At 38.4% G+C, this 25,553-nt stretch overlaps 1 protein-coding gene across 1 annotated transcript in view; it reads left to right on the plus strand.

Annotated features, from left to right (window-relative positions):
* NBAS (NBAS subunit of NRZ tethering complex) overlaps window positions 1-25,553 on the plus strand; it is a 343,098-nt gene that overhangs the window by 302,634 nt on the left and 14,911 nt on the right. The window contains exons 48-50 of the mRNA XM_079111365.1: window positions 3,477-3,672; window positions 19,192-19,331; window positions 22,820-22,964. Of these exons, the coding sequence (XP_078967491.1) occupies window positions 3,477-3,672; window positions 19,192-19,331; window positions 22,820-22,964 (481 nt within the window). The remainder of the gene's footprint in view (window positions 1-3,476; window positions 3,673-19,191; window positions 19,332-22,819; window positions 22,965-25,553) is intronic.

Genomic DNA, 25,553 nt, shown 5'->3' on the forward strand with positions numbered 1-25,553 from the left:
GACCCCTTATCTTTTGGGCCAAAATTGTGAGTCTTTGTTTCCCCTATAAGTTATTTGTTTAAATGGTGTACTCCTTCACTCTGAACATTATAATAGCCATCCCTGTCCTCAATATAGGGAAAAAGAAGTAATTTCTTGTCTGTTTATAGTGAAACTCTGGAAGTTTTCCCTTTACCTATTTATAATTTTATTAATCATTCAAATAATTTTTATAATGAAGTGTGTTTCAAAATAATTTTTATTTTTTTATTCCCAAACTTAATAAATCTTCTCTTTGCCTTCATAAAAACCTATAGAAATTGAATCACTTTCCTTGTTCAAATTCTGGTTTTTCACATAATGAAAGTCATAATTATTTTTTACCTACCTATTTAGCTTGAAAAATTTCAGACTCACAGAAAAGTTGCAAGGAGAAAAATAAATATCTATATACTCTTGCCCTAATTTACCAGGTAACATTTCATCACAGTGCTTTCTGTCTGTTACTCTGTGTGTATGCTGATCTGTGAGAATCACTAAAACTTTAAAAAACTCAAATTGAAATCAAAGTGTATATTATTTTTCAGTTAAAATCTTTAGGAGGTGGTGTCTTGTCCAGGCCCTTGACAGTGTTTTCTAAAGAGCTTCTGTTTCAGAAATGAGTTCTCATAATTTTGTGTTTGAACTATTTACCCAAAATTAGAACATGTGTCTCCAAAATATCAAATGTTATTAATTACACTGTAAGCTCTAATGTAAAAAGAGTCTAGCTTGAGTAACTCAGTAAATATTATAGCAATAATCTTTCTGTATCTCATCAGTATCTGAATAATTTTACTCTCCTGCCACATTGTTCTGGAATATGCCCCGGTTTGGTTCAGCAGCACTGTGTAGTACTTGATAAAACAGTCAGATAGTCCAATTTCAAATATTGGCTTCATTACTTACGTTGTGACCTTGGACAAGGCATTAAACCCCTGTATGATCGCTTCCTCGTCTACAAATCAGAGCTGATAGGATACAGGAGAAAGACAGTTGTGACGAAGAGCTGTGAGTCACAGCATCTCTCAAGCCATCAGAAGTTTCTACTGTTTTTATTCTTGCTCACTGTATTCAGTTTTGGGGTATTGTTATAGCTTGCATTTGGTCTTTATGACTACAGCTTCCCCCAGTCTAGTTTATCCTGCTCTCTCCCACCTTCTTGGCACTTGGGCAGAAGGTCAAAATATCAGCTTCAAGCTTTGTAGATCTAGCTTGGATTGATGGCCACAAAGGGGCTTTAAACTCTTTCCCCCCGAATTACACTTAGGTAGTTGCAGTCCTCCACCAAAAAGGGTGAATCTGCCCTAATTTTCAACACCACTTTGATGTTTCACTGCTCGGAAATACTCTCATTCCCTTTCCATACCAAGGAAGACCAGAGAACCTCAATAATAATGGCTGCCAGTAATCAAAGTGCTTAGTTATATTCTTTAACTTTGTATTTACTATTTTATGTTTCAGTTTAATCCTAAATAACCTCATTAGGAAGGTATTGTTACCCATCTCTGTTGACAAATAAGGAAATTGAGGCTCGTAATTAACTCACTTCTTAACCAAAGTAATCCTATCAGGAAGTAGTAGACGTGGGAGCTAAATCTGGGCCCCACTGCTCCTGAGCCTGCACTTGCAGAGATGCAGCTGAGCTGCCTCTTCAGCCTCTTGGTCACTTTGGTGTTCACTTTCCTGGTTACCTAGGTGAGTAACATCTACCACAGCTCTAGTGTACCACCTACTCCTTGGACTTTAATTTTCTTCTGAACTATTTTCCTACTTTTCCATTTTTGTACACCCTCCTTATCCTTTATATCCTGTTCAGATGTCCTCTGAACAATTGTTTAAATTTGTTATAATAGTTACTTCTAAAGTCTTTCTGTTCTGTTGTATCATTAATTCTTAGAAGGCAGAGACCATGTAATTTTTTAAATCTCTATATCATCAATCATAAACTAGTACTTTGATGGTTCTGATGGTGATTATTGTGATAATCCTGACCATGATGGTTTGCTGCTTATTAAGTGCTTCCTCTATGCTGCATTCTGTGCTAGGTGCTTGGTATACATTATCTTGGTTTCATAGATTTCAGGAGACATGTCTTAACTATAAGATGGAAATGATAACTTTCATGATTCTTTGTCTAGATTTGTTCAGAAAGGACAGAGCCAGGAGTCACAGTTAGGTTCATCAGATTTTTTTTTAAAAATGGTCTTTCCATTGCGCCATACTGTCTGGTCACCTTATAAATAGCAGGTACCCATGAATTATTTGTTCATTCTACATTTTTTCCCATTTCTAATAAATATTGTGAAGGATACTAAGTGGTAAAACTAAGAAATGAATTCATAAATTTAGAACTATTTAAGTGAATTGTCTGCAGTGTTTTGTAATTTATTTCTAATACAAATAATGGATTCTGCTTTTTAATTTAAATTTCCAAAAAGTAACATTTGGTGACTGTATTATAAAGAAACTACTAAGAGACATACTCAGTGGCATTGTAGAATTTTATTCTCAGAACTTTTACCAAAACCTTATATTCTTGTTTGGTTAAAGATAGGTTAGTCTGGGACTCAGTTTAGGTGATTTATTGCTGAGATCTTTGTACAGATCTAGTTACAACAAAACCTGTATAATTTATTGCTGTAACACGGATCCCCAGGGCCTTGTGAGAGGGAATCTTCTATCTGGATAATCTCAACAGTATCGATAGTAATTCATCGACATCGTCATCAAATAAGTTGTGTTTCTGAAATGGTTCATTTGGGATACAAAGGAAGCCGTTCTAATACTGAATAGAAAGTTGAACAAAATGTTCCTTTCTCTAAATCTTTTAGACTCTACAGTCCCATAAGAGCTAAGTGTTCATATTTTATTTTCAGTCAGGTTAGTATAAAATTTGATATTCTAATCACATGCTGAAATTCTAATCACAATGAAAAGTGGTACCAAGAGCATGGGCTTTGAGGTGGCACTGCATTGTCTCCTCCAGATGTTCGTGGGCTGATCATATCACTTCCCTGAAGCCTGTTTTCTCATCTTTAAAATGTAATTTATGATCCTCACTTTGCATAGTTATTGTCAACTAGTAATAGAATATATAAAATTGCTAGAAGGGTACCTGGAACCATAGGTATGACTAATAGAAATAAGCCTTCCTGTATTTTAAATTCTGAATAAGAAATAAACTAGCTAAGGACTTATTGGTTAATGGCTATTTTTTAGTCACTTAGTGCAACTCATTTTAATAGGATACTGTTTTAAAATGACATTCATTTTACATTAGCTTTTAAATGCCTAATATGGTTTGCTGTAAGCTATTTAAAAGCCTACATTTTTTCTCTCAAGAAGAAAAAAAATAAAATAACCCAGCAAAGAAGTCTTCAGGCCAGTGACCACATTCACTTACTAGAAGGGAAGGACCTAAGAAGTTCTTTTCATCCCCCAACTGTGCCCTGCAGGGAGAAGCTGGTGTCACCTGAAGATCTGCTGGAATGGCTGCGACCTTTCTGTGCCGACGATGCCCAGCCTGTGCGGCCCCGCGTCCATGTGCTGCAGGTCCTGGGGCAGTCATTCCACCTGACGGATGAGGACGGCAAACTCCTCATGCTCTTCAGAACGGAGGCCATTCTCAAAGCTGCTTGGCCCCAGAGACAGGTAAAGGAGCATCTGACTGCTTTCCCCCGTTCACAGTCACCAGAGGTCAGTCTTGACTACCTTAAACTACTCTCAAGGGAATAATCAGCTTGGTAATGATCAGTAATCACTCCAACTGCTTAGTAATTGAGTATGTACTATAAAGTATATTTTTATTTTTCTATGGATTTGAACATGCATGTGCATACTAGATCACGTCCTTACCAAACACATTCTTACCATTTTTCTCTTCATAGGAGATAAGACTGTTTTTTTTTTTTTTTTTTTTTTTTTTTTTTTTGGCGGTGGTGGGTGGGGCAGGGGTTACCAGGGATTGAACTCAGGGGCATTCAACCACTGAATCACATCTCCAGCCCTATATTATATTTTATTTAGAGACAGGGTTTCATGGAGTTGCTTAGCTCCTCACTGTTCCTGGAGGCTGGCTTTGAACTTGAGATCCTCTTGCCTCAGCCTCCCAAGCTGCTGGTATTGTAGGCATGTGCCTGGCAGGACTGTTCTTACTATTGACTAATTGACCCTTTCCCAGAAGAAAAGCAGAACTATGTGGAAATGTAGGATGTAGTTCAGCTAATTCATTTCTTTTGTGCTCTGCCCTCTCTTCTCTTTTGTACCTTGCTGAATATAAATGTAACAGACACATGATGGTCAGGGAAAGTTCCAGAGAGAAAGACTCACAACCCTGAAGGATGATGTGAAGAAACTAGGAAAACCTTCCCTCACAATTGCATATTAATTGAACCTTGAATTCTACATAGTTGAACTTTAATTATTTATAGTAATTTTTAAAAACGTTTGTTCCCACTGCCATGAAAACTCTGAAACCTTGGAGGGACATGCTTAGCTTTTGAATCCCTGAAAATATTCTGTGCACATACATCACAGAGCTTAAAATCTTGTTCATTGAGTAAACGGTAATGCTAATTCCTAAATCAAACAAGTATGCATCCCAAAGACGTAAGATCCAGAAGTTAGCAACTCCATCAAGTATTTTTGCATGCAGAGCAGGCTACCAGGTCAGTGAAAGGTGGAAATCAAGACTTCCCAGATAACCTCATCTGCAAAAGAGTTCCTGGAAGTCTGACTCCAACTCAATTTACTTCCTAATTCTAAAGTATTGTTTATATTTATATCCTTATTACTACATCTAAAGAGCAGTGACTTCCTTTCCTGGGTTTTTTGTTTGTTTGTTTTGCTACTGGTGATTGAATTCAGATTGTTATATGTGCTAAGCATATGTTCCACCACTGAGCTGTACCACCAGCCTCAATTTTTAAAAAAATGACTCAAGTATTAAGACCATCTGTAGATATCCAAATATCTAAATTATTATCAACTTTTGTGAAATAACTAGGTAAATAATAATATTTACTTCTCAGAGAAATTGAGATAAGAAGGGGACTTTATCAGATTCTGTAGTCTTGCCAAATTGCTGAAATGGACTGTAATGGAAAAGTCACAGGTATCTGAATAACACTCTGAAGCACCATGACCTTGCCGACATCTCCGAGCTCTGCGCCTTGCCTTCAGTTACCTCAGAAGACTGCTCGCAGTATTGGAGCTCAAATGCCGAGACTGTAGAATGGATTCCAAGCGTGCGGCTCGGTAGGATGAGCAGTGCGCTGGTTTTCAGCAGGCATGTAGGTGCACACAGCATCCCTGAGGCAGACCTGAAATCACACCATACTATTTTTGCCGCACAGAACTTCCAGTTCTGACCCTTACCCTGAAGCAAATAACTTGAGTGCAGTTATGTTCTTTCCTGTGATCAACCTCCATTTTTCAAGTTCTTACTTTGTTCAGTTTAATCTTCCTTGATTTCTGGAGCCTGTCAAGGTGATGAGTCTGGTTTCTCTGGTTGGAGTCTCACTTCATATGATGGCAGATCTATATGCTAAAAATATTACAGAGCAGAGTGGAAGCTGGGAAAGGGGGATATATCCATCCTATCCATCATGTTGAAACGTTAGAACATAATACTTTCATATTTGGACCCAAACTCTTTACTGCATTGCCAGTATTTCTTTTTTTTTTTTTTTTTTTTTTTTGCCCTTTTCTCAATGTTCCAGTTACTCAAACAACAAGTTGGAACTTTTGTATGATTTCAATGATTTATAAATTTTTCTGAGAGTTTAATTCCTTTTTTGTTTAACTTTTCCCCCAAATAGGACTTAAGGCAGCCAATCCTCTGTTAACAAAAGTCCTTTTTCACACACTTTCCTAAGCCAATTTGACTTTCTTGCTTTGAATACAAACTATTTTCCCTCATTTGTGAAGCCCCTTTGTAACTGCATTTCACTCTGTGGAGCACCAGACCTTTAGGCCTTCTGAACAGCCTCTCTTGCAGAAGTCTCGGGATGACTAGTAAAAGCCATCTCGTGTTTCTTGCACCCTTTTCCTTTCTCTTTAGTGCTTTCCTCTTATATAAGAGCAATTTCCTGCTCTTGGCAGCTAATGGTCTGGGTTTCAAAACCATTTGGTAACCAGAATGAGAAAGCTGCCATTCTGGTTTCATTATGCTATTCATCCAGAGTCTTCTCCAAAAAATGTCACTGCATGTTTCTCCCTCCTCTTGTAGAAAGTAAGTGTAATTAATTATCCTATGTCTGCCTGGTACTGATGATTTCAAATCTACTTTGGAGGACAAGTGGATTTGACATGGGCATTTTTTCCTATAATTGACATACTTCTTGTTTCTTGGAAAATGAATGCAAAAATGTTGTAGTTTCAGAATAGAAACACCAATAACTTCTGGAATGTAGCAGAACTATGCCTGATAGTTCACATCATGTCTTCAATTACTGTTTTTCACAAATCATGTTACCTTTCAGTGAAGCAGTAGAAGGATCAGATGGTAGCAGACAGGTTTGTGTGCATCTCCCCACCTCCCTCTGCCACTAGTCGTATTATCCTGGGAATATTCTTGCACCCTGTGCATTGGCTACTTAGTGTGTAAAATGGAACCTTGAACTGCTCACCTCATTGCCATTTTTTCCACACACATCAACTGTCCTTTTCATCTCTGTATCCCAAATACTAGGGGATCACAAAATGTTGACTACATGAACTCTCATTTTCTCCACTTTTTCCCTATCACCTTCTTCATTCTTCGACATGCTTTCAGTTATTTTAAGGATAGAGACAGGTTCTTACAGACTAAAGATAAGCATAGATAATGATGTTGCAATGTTCAATTACCAAAAAAAAATGTGGACTGCTACCTTCACTGTGACTGGTAATCCTCTTAAACAGACTTTGCATACATCAAAAAGGGGCTTAATATTTAATTATCCTCAAGGTGCCCAAAGTAGTGGCCCCACAAATCACCATGTTGCTGGGAAACCAGCCAGTTCCTGCAAAATTAAACACAGTCAGTGGTGCCTGCTCCCTCACTGCTTCTCAATTTCTAGTTTTCTAATGATTAGTGAACAGAATTAAAAATTCAGAGGCCCTCATTTTTCAGTAGTTTGAGAGAGGCTTTAGTTTCTATTTCAGAAATGTGCCCAGCGTGGGGTAGGGGAGGAAGAGGAGGATGTGCTGGGAATTGGGGCGGGGGGGGGGGCAATGGATGCATTGTGTTAATCCCTTGGTACAGTTTATCTGAGTTTTTCAGCTTTTGTAATTTTCTAGTTAACTGGTGCATGAAAAATATGGGTCAAAATAACGATGTTTCTTAAAAACTTCCATACCTCAGCACCTCAAACTTTTCCCCCCATTTTTATGTAGAAGGGAACATGTGGTTTTGAGTTTTACCTTTTAAAATTTCAGTATATCTGAACTTGTGGTTGTAAGTGATCACCAGAAAGAATTCATTTCAAACAACGTCTAACCTTATTACAAAGTCAAATATGTTGCCTGCTTTGAAACATACAAGGATATATTAACCCTTCTGGTGAGAAACTAGTTTGACTTTATTTGCCAAAACATTAACAAAATAAGCACTTCTCTCAGATGAGGCTCAAAGAATATAGCAAAAGTTCAGTATGCAAAGCTCTGTTTAGTACCTTAAAAATAATTCACTGTCGCCTTAAATATCTTCATAGCTAAGAATCATAGGCATGGTTTACTTAACTGAATATAAGATATGAGTGCACACATGGGTACTGTGTCTCTAACAACCATGAACTCACACAGCCCTGGAACTAGAAGAGAGGTCCAAAAGTTTCCCAGGTAGGTAGTCATACTTTATAGAAAAGAAGATGACTGTCCAGAAAGCAGAAGTCATTTCCTCAGATTCTAGCTTAAATATCACCTTTTCTACAATGACTACACAGCCTAAGTTAACCACTTAGTCACAATCTATTTTATCACTCTTCCTGTATAAATCACTTACTACTGTCTAACTTTTTCCTATCTATCCTTCTATTTGTGATATGATGTCTTTCTTCTTCCACCAGAATATAAATTCTGTGAGAACAGGGATCTCACAGACATTCAATAAATATTTATTGAATAAATGAATATTAAATCTTTAAAAACTTGTCCAAGGTCACCTTTAAAATGGCAAGGCCAGGAGTCCTGACTGTAAGTGCAGTATTCTTACTATTAATGATGAAAAATTAGACCACACTCCCTTGTATGAAAGCAAAGCAATTTTCTTGGAATAATGGGAAAGCATTCTTACAGAGAAACCTGGTACATCTGGAAATACTGTGTTAGAATAGTTTGCCATACTTTGCTGATGGTGATTCTGACTAGCCAGTTGCTTCTCATGTCACGTGCAAACAAGGCACAAGCACGTTTGTCAAGCTTCAAGCAGAGCTCCATGTTCCTTTCTTTGCAAGACAATTGAAGTTGAGAGAGCATCCATATTCAGCGGTCCTGTAAATACTTGGCAACATCAAGAGTCTTTATGAATAGAGTTCTTTGAAGATGTGCCCTCTTGCCACTGGCATCACTGGGAGCAGAAGAGGGGACTGTGGAATGTGTTCTGTGTGCATATTAATTTTTAAAACTGACCTACAGAATAGTTACCATCTTCTCTGTTTGAGACAAGTCATGTGATTGATTTAAGGTCACACAGCCTGTGAATGGCAGACTGGAGCTCCAGCTCAGTTCTATCCAGTCCCAAAGCCTGTGTTCTTGGTCCTGTGCTGTACTTCTTCCCATTTGCTAGGCGCAGATATATTCAGCACTAGAGTCTGTGTTGCATTGGATTACATAGAGCTTCCTAAAGGGACTTCATTGGTGTGGGTGTCCGCACTACTAGAGAATGTAGGTCTATTAGCAAAGAAGTTAATATCTTAAAGAGTTTAGGTGCCTGGATAGTCCAGGTCTGCCTAGTATAGGATCCAGAGGTGGGTGCCAAGCCTTTCTGTTTGGATATAGTAAGGAAAGACCAATGAGGAGAAGTTGCATGAACCAAGTTCAGCACAGCTGACATACGGGGCCACCCTGAGGTGAAAGCAGAAAGGAGCACACAGATTGCTGGGAGCCTCTCGTGTCATGCTCAGGTTTCACTTTGATGACCCTAAGGCAACATGGAAGCATGGTACTGGAGAGGTGACATGAGCAGATTTGTGTTCTGGGAGAAGCCCGCTGACCTCTGCGTGAGTCATGGCCTGGAGGGATACAGCTGGAGGACTAAGGTAGTGGTGGTGAAGTTGCCTGAACTTGACACTAACTGCGAAGCTAGAAGAGGGTAGAAGAGAGTTTGAGGAGTTGTTATCAGTGGCTTTGGTGGCTGTTTAGAAGTGGGGGGATGAGATGAAGTTTGATGTTGCTCTGAATTTTGTCTAAATAACTAGGGAGAACGTGGTGTTACTTAACTTGGTAGAAAATACAGGAGATCCCAGTTTTGTGAAGAAAGACACTGAATTCAGGGAAGCTGCTGGCTTGTTTTAACTCTGCACAACATGCTCTGGAGGGGTCGTGGGTAGAGAAGTAGGAAGGCTCTTTTTTCTCCTTCATATAAGCAGACTTTCTTCGTATCTTTGGTGTATCATAGCTAACAGTGACCACTTCCTAGGAAGGAGCCTTGAGTTAGCAAGTGCTCCTGGACCAGCTGTGAACTCACACTGCCCTGGCTCCCCTGCTCCCTCCTAGGTGTGGTTCACCTCTCTGGGCTTTGCAGTGGGTGACTGTGTCCCGCTGCCTTTTGCTTTGAGACTGGCAGCCTCCATAGTCTTGGTCTTGGTTACAGTGCTGCATGACAACATCACCTCTTCTGCCCTCCTAAGGACTAGGGAGAAAAACTGAAGGGAAAGGGAAAAGCACAGGAAAAACCAGTGTGTGAATGCTGGCAGTGGTAGGGGATATGGAGTAGCTGGGGATAATTGTATTACTTTTAAATTTGTCATTTTTAAATAATTTTAGGTTTTCCAAAAAGTTGCGTAAATTGTTCAGTGAATTCTGTATGCTTTTCACTCAGATACACCATATTTTCTCAGCCATAATTAACATTGATACAGTACTACTATTTAATTTACACATAATTCACATATTGTCAGTTGTTCCACTAATTTCTTTTTCTGTTCCACATTCAACCAGGTCATATATTGCATTAATTGTCATGTTTCCTTAGTTGCCTTTAATCTGGAACAATTCCTTGGTCTTATCTGTGTGGTCTTTTTTGACCTTGATATTTTTAAAATACTGGGAAGTTATTTTGTAAAATGTCCTTCAATTTGATATGGCATGTATTCAAGTTTCACATTTTGAGTGAGAATACCACAGAAGTGATACACCTTCTCAGTGTATTATATCAGCAGATATATGGTGTTGAACTGTTTCATTACTGATAATGTTTATTCTAATCACCTGACTGATGTGGTGCCAACCGTACTTCTTCTTTGTAAAATTATCATTTTCCCTTTTATAATTAATAAGTAATGGGAGATACTTTGAGATTATGTAAATATTCCAGTTCTCTTCATATTTTGATCTATAAATTATACCATGAATTGATGATTGCCTGAGATAATTATTACCATAGTATTTACCAAATGGTAAGGTTTTCCTATCATCTGTGCCCCCTCATATCTGTTTATTCAGTTACTTATTTATGTCAGAATGAGCTCAAGGATTCTCATTTTGTTCTGTGATTCTAACCTGTTACCATCATTTATTTTTTGCTCAAATTTTCCTGAATTTGACCATTGGCGATTCCTTTAAATTTTCTCCTTTTGACAAGTGTCCGTCGCTTTTGGAGCACTTCTTTACTTTCTGGCAACCACAGGATGTTTGAGAATCCTCTTGTGCTTTCTATGCCCAGTCCTGGGTTCAATCCTTGATTTCAAAAAGCTTTGGGACCTTTATTAAAGAATGGTGTTTAAAAGCCAAGACCTGGAGCTAGATGTGCTCAATGATAGTGTGATATTACAGTTTCTCGGTCCTCCAGGGGGACAGAATGGAAAATAACAAATCTGTGTATCTGCACAAATATACCTGCATCTGCATCTGGTTCTGTGTCTATCTGTATACACATGGAAAGCCAAGTTCATATCAACACCTCCAATTCCAGTTCAGTACCAGAGCTCATTCTAGCTTTTCCCCTTTGCCTATTTGTAATTCCTCTCACTGTCGGAGACTTTGGTTTTATTGTCCATAATTTATTTATACATTTGTTAATCCTGGAGTACAGATAAAGTAATTTTGGAATTCCCAACCAACATTATTAACTAGGATATACTGTTTTTTATTGAGTGTGCTCACTCACGCACATGTTCTCTCTCTCTCTCTCTCTCTCACACACACACACACACACACTCCAGTGTGAATATATTTTCACTTGCAGTTAGGTTTATTTGTTTTCACTTGCATGGTTTTCCCTTGATTGGCTCTTGTTAATTTCAATTACTCTTTTTTTTTTAAATATGTGAAATATGAGCCTGGAATGTAAGAAATTATTCTCTGGGATTTAGTGTATTTTTACTATCTGTATTTTGCTTACAGTATTCCAAAGATTGGGCATTTTAGCCTGTAATTATGCTGAACATATGGGGTTTTGTGTAGTTTGATTTTTGTGCTCTTTTGTCTATGGAGAATGTATAGATAGGCACATCACTCCTTGGCTAACATTTTTTCCTGCTACCCAGAAGTCTCTTCAGGTAATTTCTAACTGTAATGAAAATCAGAGTCCAAATAAAAATTGTGAAAGCTATAATGAAGATCTGTTTTCACTTAAGCTAAGAAGGTGCTACCTGTACTGTTGTTTCCCCAACAGTTTTTTAGGGCCTTCTGTGGCCTGAACATTAGAGTTTGTATGTATATCGTGTTTAAACATTATAACCCTCTGACATAGCTACTCTGATCACTCCATCACATGGGAAACAGGTTACGTGTGCTCAGAATTGTGTTCACTATCTCAAAAACTAATGTGGCAGAATTAATGAACTAATAACACTAATAGCGACCATAGTGGCTCAATGTTAACTCTGAGATACTAAAGGTAGATTCCTGTTAGAAATCTGCATTTATGTTGTACTACTATATTATATTGTGTTACACATTATGTTATACTGCGTTACTCCCAAAGTAATTGCTTTATTTTTAACTATGAAAGCATTGAAGCTCACAGAGATCTTTTTATGTTGTCACAGAGTATTAAGTAGCAGGGCCAACCTTTACATGTGAGTCTGAATGATGTGCTACATTAAAAATATTTCTAGCTCTGTGAATTTTTCTAGTAACCCTTCAACAACTATATGACCGCATGACCTATGTGATCCTACAATATGTATAATCAGAAAAATGAGAGATCATATTTCATTTATGTATGATCTATCAAAATGTATAAATGCATTTTACTGTCATGTACAACTAATTAGGACAAATAAAAAAATTTTAAAAAATGAAACAAAGCTTGGTCTTAACAAATTAACTTTAATAGCAGTTCTTTAAAGTAAACACTGGTGTATTTACTTGTTCTGGAGAAAAAATTTGTAAGGAAAAAATCTTTCCTCTTATTTTAACACACAATATTTTCTCCTATCATATGTTTCATTTCAAAGTGCTTCATAAAACATATTTAGCTACATGAAAATATGTATTATGTGTTGAAGTTATAACAGCATTTATGGGGAGTGATTATAGCATATTTTATTGTGTGTAATTTCTGTGTTTACAGTTGTAATAAAATAAGTGAGGTGCTATAAAAACCAGCTCAGAATTGCAACTGTTGGCCTCTCCTGCGTGCTCGTAGGTGTTCATGTGTACACAGAGATGTGGAAACCCCCGGGAATCTCGGTTGCAGTTCCTCGTTGGGCTTCCCTGGGCTCAGGCTATATTAGCAGTGTTCTGGGGAGTCTTCATATGGTGGTGGTGAACCATTTATTCTCAAGTGGTCCACAGATACCCTCAATTTCCTGTTGTGCCATAGGATTTGAAAAGCAGAGATTGACAGCACCTGCTCACCCACCAGGACTAGAACCAAAGCAGGAAGAATTCAGTCTCTTTATTTTCTGTCAGGACATCCTTCAACCCTGGCAGACATCCTCACCTCAGCGTGGTCTGGGAAGGCTGTTAGAAACTTCAGGCTGTCTGGACACTGTTTGCCTTTATTATAAGCAATGCACAGTCAAGTATTTATGAAACTCTCAAGACCTATGTCTTTTTTTCAGTTCTGTAAAAATAGGAAATCTCTCAGAAAAAAATTGCACTTTACTTTTAATGTTTAAACTTCAGTGACATTTTCATAATTTTATATTTTCTTCTAAATAAAATCCACAAATAATTCAGAAATGATAAAAACGTAACTTATGTTCTACTTGTGTTTTTCTGCGTAATAGTAATAATACATACTGTAATTAATGGTAATAACTAACAGTGATAATAGTATTTATTGAGTACTTCCTGTGTTAGGCACTGGATTAAGTGCTGCTGAGATTGATAAGGAAAGTTGCTAGTCAATAGCTTATGATGGGTTTGGTATCAAAATTTTCTTCCCCAGATATTTTACTTAGATCCCATGAAGACAGCAGACTATATTGCGCACCTGAAACCTTACCAAAGAAGTAGCTTTAACAGATGGGTCCTGTGTTGTAGAAGTGAAGTCTGTCACTTTTTTAGACTTCTTTAGTCTGTTGAAGCAGGGATATTTTATTTATATTTTGAAGACCTGTATACAAAGAAATCTCAGTCTCCATTCTGTTCATGAAAAGATCACATAGAATCAAGTATCACCATGTAATCTCACAAACACCAGCTAATAGCTCACCAACTCTTATAGAAGGTAAGAGTATGGTGATTAATATTGCTACTGCCAATAATAGTCTTTTGCAAGTTTGTACTTATTTTTCATTTATAAAGTACTTCTGTGTGCATTAATACCTATTTCACATTTGTAAATATCTGAAGGTTAAAAGGCCACTGTCAATTCCTGTAAGAAGATGCAGATTACAGGGGAGTTGCCTCAATTTAAGACATTTGTGTTCACTTCTAGCCGCTACAGTGAAATTTAAGGTAAAACTGTCTTGTGCTGAGAATAGGTGACTTTGTTCACTCTTTCAAGGACAGCAAGTCTGTGTCTGATAAGGGGACCGCAGCTACTTGACAAATTGACTTACACCAAGGGCAAAAGTCACCTAATTCAATGAGAAGAGAAATAGCACTTTGAGAGACAAAAGGAAAAAGGAGAGTCTTATGTTTAAGTCACATGAATTTTGCCCTTTAAGATTTCCTAATGTTCAGTTTAGTATCAGTATAGAGTAGTCACTCAGTCCACAGGTGCCTGTAAAATATTGGACATTTTCACCTCCAGGATTTTGTCTGATACTCACCAGGGCAGGGACAGGGTATTAGAAGCATATTACCTTCCTGTTCACCAATCTCTTTGCACTAGTTATTTTATTCCCATTATCTGACTACTTATTCACAATTATCATTTAAGTATGTGTTATCTTTATCCCCTAAGCCTCAAAAAGTTCAGGAATATCTCCAAAGTAAACATTTTTATAGTACTTTGACTTCATCATTTTTTGAAAGCTGCATGTTTAATCAAATTGATCTTTCATCATTGGTTTTACAGTCTCTCTGGTGAGCTATGCTGGAGCATTTGACAGCCACCTAAAGTTAGTTTTCCCTCCACGTTAAAGCATGTTCCACAGTCATTTCACACTGTAGCTGTTTGGAGACTCGTGTTCTCTGCAGTGCTCATATTCATAAAAATATGAACTATACTTAGATGCTTGGAACACATATTTTATATGGAATGTATTATATCCTAGTAAAGGGAAGCTGTTATTCTTTCCTAGGTCTATATCCAAGAAGAACCAAGTGCCTTGTTTTCAATTTTTTTGGGAATTGATTTCCCATGATGTGCATACTGATCATGTGCTCTCACAAATTCTGTGAGTTTCTGAGAACCATTTGATTTAACTTTTGTGGTCTCAGGGTGGTTCTTCCTTCCCTGTTTCTTTTTCTTAGATAACTTGTCAGTTTTATGACATAGTGATTTCTTCAACCTAAGTTGTTTTTCTGACTCTTAATGAGCAACAGTACTAGATACAATTTGCAAATGTATTGGGCCACAGCTATCTTCTAGGAAGTAAGATGGCATCATTATTTTTATTGCACTTTTTATGCAAAAAATGTATATTGATCATTTGCTATGCTCCATCTTCTCTACTGACCACTAGGATTCAATCATAGCTAAAATAGTTAACATTTGGGGTCATGTTCACTAAAATTAGAAAATACAAGAGTACCCAATGTGTTCATTATTTTTAGCCAGTGCAATGAAAAACAAATAGGACTGATAACTTTTCATAAAAGCAGAATTGCCCTTGTTCACTTGCATATCATTCTAATTTCTAGAAAGTCTAAGGTAAATACTAAAAATGATTAGAATTAATAAAGAAGGCATATTAAAGGGCTAATACATGATAAAAGAATAATAATATATATGAAAGTAGCTCTTAGAATCCCTTACTTGGGAACTTAATAGGTCAATAGAAGTCAAATAAACTACTTACACTTAGTGTTTCATCATTTTCTCAAATAAATTTTAGAGTAAATGTTGCTATTCAAAGGAAAATATATCAATACTTTCATCACATAGAAAACTATGTTAAGGAATCTTCATTTAATGCTCTTCTACAGAAAAGCATATAACTGTATTAAGATAGTCTTGGACTCATTCTCAATAGGATGATTACAAACATCAAAAAACTATTGGCAGACAGTTTTCCATGAATCTCTCACACTTTTGCAAGTCTGACGAGCCAGAGGAACTGACCGTGTCCTCGACTGACTTTTTAAGAACATTTGTATAGCAGAAAGCCTTGGAAGGTAAAGATGGTAACTCCCTGGAGGCACAGGGTTGCCATGCTTACTGTCCAGTGTAAGTCATTTTCCTCAGTGTGAGCTTCTTCAGAAACAGAGCCCACTCTGTGTCTGTGTCCCTATCTCTGCATCACTTGTAAGACTTGGAAAACAGGCATAAGAAAATGTTGACAGACTAGCTACTCCGATCGCTGTAGTAATTAAGGTCTTTACACTAATCTGCGAGTCTCTTAACCTATGGCAGACCATTTTATTAGCTCATCAGGAGGATAAAGTCTTCATAGTTGTCAAAGACTCCCATTCTCAATGGATGTCCTTCAAAATCAATTCCAGGTTCTTGATCCAAATGACCATTAACAAAGCACAGAGAGAATGCTCTTTCCCCAGCCTTGTTCATGTGCACTTAAACACAGTGGAGCTCACTTCATATTCTGAATGAGGCTGGTGTGGGAGGGAAGTTGTCCAGAAACTTTTAAGTCAGACACCTCTTCTTTGCTTTAAGCCGGGAGATCAGCCATCCGTCTCATGCTGTAGGACCCAGATAACAAACAACTTTAGGTAAGATTTCAATGTGGAGGCAAGAAGTCAGAGCAAATATTGGGAAGCCACCTGTGGGAAGTGCAGGAAAGGATGATTATCAAGCACCCAGCACAATGCTTGATGTGTTCCATGCTTGATCTCGGTTAGGTTTTCCTGTGGTCGTGTGAAAAGGCTCTCCCCTTGCCCTGCCATGTTATCTTTGAGAATAAAGGCTAAGATATATGTAGTCACCACCTCGTGAATAGTTGAGTAGGAATTCAAACTTACCACCCCTGCTTCAGTTCATTCCTGAATGTATTGAATGAAACCCAAATAAAATGTGCCATATGGAATGTATTGAATGAATAGAATGAATATACTGAATGTGCTGAATGATGTCCAAAGAGAGGGACTCTAGTGAAATCATGTAATCATTTCTACAGATGTACAGAGGTCATAGCAGTAAATCTGCCATTTTTAGCCTTTTCTAAAGTAATTTTCCTCTTGGCAACATTTTCTTTTTAAATTTTCCTTATATCTCCAATAACAAAAAATTTATGGCAAGTCTGTGTGTATTTAATATCATTTGTGTGAAATTATGTTACAAATGACAAGTTGCTTTGTAATTATGTCCATTCATTTGTTCATTCATTCAATCAATACCTGTTATATCTACCTGATAGCAGGCATTGTTTTAAGTAATAGAGATAAAGCACTGAACAAAAAATGGTTCCTGCTTTCAAGGCACTAACATGCTTATGCAGAAAGCACAGCTTAAATACATGTCACGTAGTTGCAAGTGCTGAGACGGCACTGAAGCAGGGTGAGAAGATGGTCTCAGGGCCTGCTTCGTAGCAAGGCAGTCTAGCACGGCCTTTGCTGCAGAGGCGGTGTTTGACGGAAACGGGGTTTGAACTGTTGCACTGTCTGGAGGAAGAATGTTCCTCAAGTCTCTGAGGAGGAATCGTGGCTGATTGTGTGCCAGGAACCTCAGTGAGGCCTTGTGGCTGGAGTCGGATTAGGTGGATGTCTTGAGTTTGACATTTAAAAAATAAATAAAAAACTTCACGAATCCATAAGACAATAACACCAACCTCCCACCTGGAAGAACAGCTTCAGTAATTTAAGACTGACTGAGTTCTCTAGTTTCAGGACATCCTGGTCTGACTCTCAATCTGTTTTGGTTCTGTCACTTGCTGGCCCTGTTACCAGGACAGTTGAGCCCATTTCCTCATCTGTAAAGTGAGCGACTAATACCTGTGCTATCTCCCCCACAAAACTGTTGGGAGGAGGGATGAGTGACTTACTATAATATGAAGTTATTTTTTAAAAAAACCATGCAGGGCTCTTGGGTGACGGTTCCACAGAAGAGTGGCATGGGGCTTGAAGGCAGGTTGTGAGGGATCTGGCAGGTCACTGTGTGAGCAGGGCTTCCCAGCAATTACCAACAGTCATAATACAATTAATGTTTGTGAAAAGTGGAGAATTTGTCATGTGACACTTTGAGATGACTTCTTGGGATCAGAGCCAGCATGACCATTAAATTAAATGTTTTGGAAACATGCATTAGTGCAGACAATTTAGCAAATATATAAGTAACATCCATTCTCATTATCACTTCAAGGTATCATCTGAATGTCTGTGTACAGAAATTATGAACTCATTGTGTACCTAAACACACAGGATCTGTGCTGAGGCTAAAAAAATGGGAGAACAGATTTGTCTTACTTTTATGTTTATGACCATCTGAACTAGAAACAGCAAATATTTTTTGCACAGTGGCACTGGAGGCATCATTTGCTTTAGGATTGCCTCAATGTAAGAGAAAAATAATTCAGGTATTTTGTGAGAGAAAGAAAAAGTGAGTGTTCTATATTTGACAGAGACTTCTTTTGCATTAGAAATGGAGATGTGAATGATATTTTCTTGGTTTTAATTTATAGCAAAAGCATCATTCGACAAAGGTACCTTAGTAAAATCTCTACTTTGGAATTTACTAGACAACATATAGACTTGCCATTTTCAAGTGAAAATTAGAAATTAATTTTGAATATTTTTAACTTTAGAAAATTTAGTTAATGTGGAGTACAATGAAATATAACAATTTCAAAGAAAACAATTCCATATTTTAAGATAACACATTAAATGCCAGTGTACCAGTTATGTGGAAATCTACTTTATTGGTAAATAAAGTTAAAAAACCTTCTTTTAGTATAATTGTTTGAAAATCTTAATATAATTATTTGAAATGAAGATGTAGAGCTTTTGAAGGTTGGGTACTACTAGTCAGCTTTTCATTATGATAATGAAATTCCTGAAGCAGGCCAGCTTTATAAAGAAGAGAAGTTGATTTAGCTGATAGTTCTGGAGGTTCAAAGGCATGGCCCTGGCAGTGGTTCTTCTCTGACACGGGCCTTCTCAGCTGCGTCACGTCATGGTGGGAGCACACGTGTAGGGGGAGGTGACATCATCAATGGAAGCTTAAAGACTGGAGTCACACAATGTCCCCCACCCCAGGTTATACCCCCAGTGACCTTGGAACCTTTAGACTCCACCTACCTAGCATCCCTACACAGAGGTCCAGACTCCTAACACATGAACATTTGAGTGACAAACAACACCTAAACTATAGTATTTTGTTTTTGGGCGTTGTTGAATTTTCCTTGAGCACATTATAAAAAATTTCAAGTGTTTAATCAAAGTAATCAAATTTGAATTCTTCTGTAAACCAATTAAGTAACTTTGCTATTAGTTTCAAGTGTGTATTTCTACTTCCAGTTGGACATGGCTGACGTTGAGAATGAAGAGAACCGCTACTCTCTGTTCGTGGAACTCTTGGCATCTAGTCAGCGTGAGGTTGAATTTCAGCACTTGGCTTTGCTCTTGCAAGCATGGCCACCGATGGAAAGTGAAAATATGTAAGTATTACTTATTCTAATTAGAGGTCTTGGTCTGGACTGCATTTCTGAAAATGTAGCATCTCCAAAGGGCCAATGAAAGCATGTATTTCCCTTACTTGAGAGATCTGCATTCCATGACCTCCAGATTTTGTCTGAACCTTTGGACAGCACTGAACTCTATGTACACCATGTTTTTCCTGTGTGCACATGTTTAATGCCATTTTCCTCTTAACTCACCATGCACTGTGGGTTGCATCTTAAGTTCAACAACAAAACTAGCATGAATTTCTTTTCCTTCTCCAAAATTTCACAGTTAAAAGATTTGGTCTTAACTTATAGTCTTACAACCTCAGCACATGGGATCTTATGAAGTTCAGAACTTTCCATTAGTCACTTAAAGAAGGCACTATGAACCTGCTCTTTGGCATATCCAGATTGCCAGCATCACTGCTCGTGAACTTTGGGATATTATATATAGCATGGATATACTGGATAAGCATGCAGTTTAAAACTTATGAATTACATAATTTTGGCATTTTCCATTTAGCATTTGTGATTGACCATGGATAACTGAGACCTGAGCAAAGTTTGGAAAAGGAAGATTTTGTGTGTGTATGTGTCTGTAGTCAGTATTTGCCTTCTAATGTCATTGGCATTGTTTTTGAAATACTATAGTGTCTTTCCATTTCTCCTTGCTCCTAAATCCAGATATTTTCTTCAGAAGAAACATATCCAATTTATGATGTCAACCCAATAATTTTATTCCAGTATTTTCACCAGAAAATGTCTTGCCTACTTTTGACATAGCATCATAAGCTCCATGTGGGTTAAATGAATAACTCCCACTTGTTGGAATTGCACACTGTTATGTACAGTTTACATATGTTATCAATCACTTACACAAACCTACAAAGGAAGGTGGTGTTAGCTGATTTTGTAGATAAAGGAATAGTGGCTCAGAACTTAAATAACTCCAGGCATCACATAGCTCCTAAGTGGAGGAGATGCAATTGTGCCTGGTTGCTGGCTTCCTTTTCTGCTTGTGTTTCTTCTGATTCCTGCTGGGCTCACAGCTGCTGCTCCCATCAGCATGGGTCGCTTCTCCAGTCCCTGTACTAGCAGCCACAAACCAACCCCCTTTTGGGGGAAAAGATGGCCAGATTTCCTCTGATTACACCAGCCACGGTGTTCACTGGTGAAGAACAGGAGCCCAGCCTGCCTAGATGCCATTGCTCCAGGTCTGAGCTTATTCTTCCTGAGCTCAGCAGGTCAGCTGTGCCCCAGCCCAATGTCCCTCTCCATGTGGGAGAAGTTAAGGACATTCCCCTAAAATACATTATTTCGTGATCAGTTTAGAACCAAAAGAACATCTGGAGAAGACTCTTCACCTGAACCCTAAGATGAGACTATCAGGAAGTTCTGAAGCAAACCAAGGAGAGCAGTGTTTCTATTTTAGTTTGATTTTTAATCAAACATTTTCAGAAAGAAAAAAAAAAAAAAGAAAGGTGTTTCTTGGATGCTGCCGTCTATGGCTGCATGGCATGCTGGCCATGGCCTTCGAGAACAGGTTTCTACCTCTACTGTTTGAGCTCTCGGTACAGACTCTCCCCTCTCCTCATGAGACCTGCAGTTGCCTTTTGACAGTGGATTCCCTTGGGTTCCCAGCAGTCTTGGCAGAGCTGCCCCAGGGCCTGGGGTTTGTGTTAAAGATAGGTTCTGAGTCCAGCTCTCTTTAGCGGGACCTGGAATCTGTTTCCAAACCAACTCCTGGTGAGCATGATGTGAAGCAGGACTGGGGCCTACTGATTGGATTGTCAGTAACGTGTCACTCTTTAGGAAATTATGAGGACTCGTCTGTAGATTTCCTCATACCCTCATTTCTGAACTCTAAATGTGACGTGTCTGGTAGGTAAGCTAATTATCTCTGATTTTCCAGTTTCTTTTACTGTTAGAACATTAATATGACACTCAAAGTCGTTCATTTTGCCGAGTAATTCACTTGGTTCACTTTAAGTGAACCCAGAGCAACTTCACTTAAAATATGTATTGCATTTAGAACATTTTAATGCATTTATAGATAAAAACTATTAGTTTTATACTGTATTCTTATTTTGAAGTCACCTATGAAATAAAATGTGTAAACATTTCTGTGCATGGAGAACTACTTTATTATATATTGCAATGAGGACAAAGCATTAAGCAACCTGCATGCCCCTCAAAAGGACTTTCCCCCAATCAAAGGTATGACTTTAGCACTTACAAAATAGCCAAATAAATAAATAAATAAATAAAAACAAAGAATGAAAAGGAAGATAGTAGGAGAATGACTGCACATTGTTGGTCAGCACAGCAAGGCTAGGAGCTGAAGAGTGTTCTTGATCCAGCACAGCTAATTTACTAGTACAGATGGAGTATCCCTCGGCTCACATGCTTGGGACCAAAAGGATTTCAGATTTTGGAATATTTTCATATACATAATGTGATATCTGAGGAATGGGGCCCAAATATAAACACAAAATTCATTTAGGTTTCTCCTACACCCTACACCAAGTCTTCAAAACACCCCGTGCCCAGCGTTCTTAGCGTGCCTGCGTTTTGATGGGCATCTGTCACATGGGATCAGGAAAGGAATTTTCTGCCTTCGTGCATCTTGTGAGCACTAAAAAAGTGTTAGATTTTGGAGGATTTTGTATTGGGAGATTTTGGATTAGGGATGATTAGCCTGTACCAACTTTGGTTTGGAGTTTTAGTTCCTTATAGGAAAATACAGTGCTCAGGGACAGTGTAATAGACGTGTACTTCCGGAAGAGTCATAGTTCCCCCCTGAGTATCACAGCTAACTGGTGAAAGTGTGTTTTGAGCTTTGTTGTCAAAGCCATGCTGCCCGTGGGTCCACTGTGCTGGCAGACTAGCGTTTTTACTCTAAGAGATGGTCCCGTGAGAAAGGCCAGGAGAGGCGGCCTCTGACCTCTGAGGAGGAGAGCAGGGGTACCGCTTTAGTTGAGCGAGACTCCTCAGCCCACCAGGAGCTCTCTGAAGCTCTTTGTACCTTGAAATGAGCAGTGTCCTTTGTCCTCAGAGATCGTTAGTTGGAGCTGACACACCAGCGCTGCCAAAGCTAGTGTCGTCAGTCCCCTGATCCCTGTTGCACTTGAGATTGTTTTCGGAGGGCCAGGAATAAGACTTCCTTCCAGGGAAGGCCCACCCGCTTGTCCAACACCTAGAACCTAGTGCTAAGGAGACAGCGGACTCTTAACAAGTGGTCGAATATTTAACAACCGTAACCAGAGTCAGTGCCCAGCTTGCTGATGCCGCTGCAAGCTGTTTCCTCCTTCTCAGGCTGTCTTCTCTGCAGGGGAGCCTGGGAGGACTCATCCCTAGATTCTAGGTGTAGTTTGCCATCAGCGCTTTAGTTCATTAAGTGGGATTTTTTTTTTCCTCTTTAAAATTTCTTACCACGATTGTGAGAGCTTTAATTTCCACTGCCTTGACTCTGCCTCCAATAGAACCAGCATAACCAGTAATCCGTGGGTGAGACTAGCTACAGAAATGCTGACCAGGTGTACAGCGGAGAGCAAGGAGGAGCTGGGGAACGAAGTGTTGAAGATCTGCCGCTCTCTGTATGGCACCAAGCATATGCTGCCGGCAGCGGTGAGTAGGTGTTTTAAGTGGAGTCCCCTGGGGTTCTTTCTCTGATCAAAGCTCTTTATTCTAGAGAGCCGACAGACTGGGTGAAAATCTTTTCCACACGCACTTCAGGTAGAGCACTAGTATCCAAAATTTATAAAGAACTTACAAACCTTTACACCAAAAATACAAAGAACCCATCAATAAATGGGCCAAGGAACTGGACAGACACTTTACAGATGAAGAAATACAGGAGATTAACAAATACATGAAAAAATGCTCAATATCTCTAATAATTAGAGAAATGCAAATTAAAACAACTTAAGATTTCATCTTACTCCAATGAGAATGGCTATTATTAAGAACACAAGCAATAATAGGTGTTGGCATGGATGTGGGGAAAATGGCACACTTGTACATTGCTGGTAGAGTTGCAAATTGGTGCAGCCACTCTGGAAAACAGTATGGAGATTCCTCAGAAAACTTGGAATGGACCCACCTTTTGACCCAGTTATTACACTGCTCAATTTTTACCCAAAGGACTTAAAATTTGCATACTGCAGTAACACAGCTGTGTCAATATTTATAGCAGCTCAACTTACAATAGCTAGATTATGGAACCATAGGTAGATGCCCTTCAACAGATGAATGGATAAAGAAACTGTGGTATATATACATAATGGAATATTATTCAGCCATAAAGAAGAATAAAATTATGGCCTTTTCAGGTAAATGGATGGAATTAGAGAATATCATGTTAAGCAAAGAAGCCAGTCCCCCAAAAACCAAAGACTGAATGTTTTTCCTGATAAGTGGATGATGATATAATGGGGGTTGGGGAGTTGGGGAGTAAGAGAAGAATGGAGGAACTTTGGATTACGTAGAGGGAAATGAGACGGGGGAGGGAGCAGGAGTATGAAAGATAGTAGAATGAGACAGACATGCTTACCCTATGTACATGTATGATTACAAAAATGGTAGGAATCTACATTGTGTACAACCTTAGAAACAAAAAGTTGTACCCCATTTGTGTACAATGAATCAAAATGCAGTCTGTAAAAATAAAAATAAAAAGAATTTAAAAATGTAAAAAAAAAAAAAAAAAAAAAAAAAAAACTCTTTATTCTAAGCAACACCAGTGACTGTACTGGAGGAGCATTTAGTAGCTGGTAGAGGCCATATTTGTAAGGGTCAAAGGAAGAAGAGCAATGCTCTTTCTCAGAGTTCTGAAGCAGTTTTCCTTCTGCAAGTCCCAGAGTGTAACCCAATCCAGTTCCCATTCCCTCTGGACACCTACCTTGTCCAACCCAAGCGTGTGTTCCAAGGGGTCACAGTAGCTCGTGTTACCTCTGTGAACCAGATCAATGGTAAAGTGGTAGTAAGCTCTACCAGTTTCCTTGGCAGGTAACAAATAACCACTCTGATTTTTACATACCTCTTGACATAATTGGAATGAGATTCTGTAACTATAGTGTTTACTCTGTGACATATGGTAAAAACGCAGCCATTTTGACCTTTGTTCTTCATTTGATCTCATGATTTGACTATCACAGATAATAATTATGTTATGTATAATATATGCTATATATACTTATAATGCTATATTAGTTTACTGCAATATACTGTACTTAACATAGTATATAATATAAAGCATATATTTACATTTATGTGTCTAAACAGACTTAGATACATTCTATTAATTACAGGCCCCTGCTGTGAACCCTATCTCAGCAGTGTATTTGAGCAATTTACATATCTTAAATTTAAGCATTTAGATAATGGCATTAAATTGATTAATTGGTTTTGAATTTCTACCACATAGGAAATAAACTTGAAAATAAAATTGTAGATAAGATCCTCATTGTAATCACTCAAGGAAACTATTCTTATTATGAATGCACATTTAATGAATTGTTTTCCAAGTGAGAGACTGGATAAGTGTTTTTTGATTGAATTTTAAAATATTTTATCCATCTAAAGAAGTCGTCCAACCAGCAGAATGACAGAATTATTCTATAAAATATTTAAAGTGCCAACATCAAAAGCAATATCCCATTACCCCAGTGGAGTGTGATTCGGACTTGGTACCATGATCCACTGGTATTAGCTGCTTACTGACCTGTGATCCACTTTGCTGTATTGTGACCTCTAAGATGGGAACTGTGACTGAATGTCTCTGTGTCTCCAGGGCAGAGTTAAGCCCTGTATAGTGTGGGGCTCAGCACTACCCACACCAGAGCAGGGTATGTGAATAATGTGTGTTTCCCCTTCACCTTAATGTAAGCTGAGATTAAGCATCATCAGACCAGGACCAAGTGCTAGAAGTCTCTGCTGTCAGTTCTGCTGAAAGAGGACATTATTTAGATCTAGAGTGACTGTCTGATAAGCTACGGGTAGTGGTGGTAACCAGCATTTGCCAGCACTCAGGTTTTCATTAAACATCTCCTTCAACCTTCGCCCCCGCCCCTAAGGGGGTCCCTATCACCATCGATAGCTGATGGAACAGAGGCTCTGAGGTCAAGGGTCACTTCAACTTCCTCAGGCAATGAAAGCTATATGTGCTCCTCAGACCAAGTCTCTGTTGTATGCTCAAAAAAAGACTATTTTCAGAGA

Source organism: Sciurus vulgaris, assembly GCF_902686455.1.
Source record: "Sciurus vulgaris genome assembly, chromosome: 14".
NCBI classification, from domain to species: domain Eukaryota; kingdom Metazoa; phylum Chordata; class Mammalia; order Rodentia; family Sciuridae; genus Sciurus; species Sciurus vulgaris.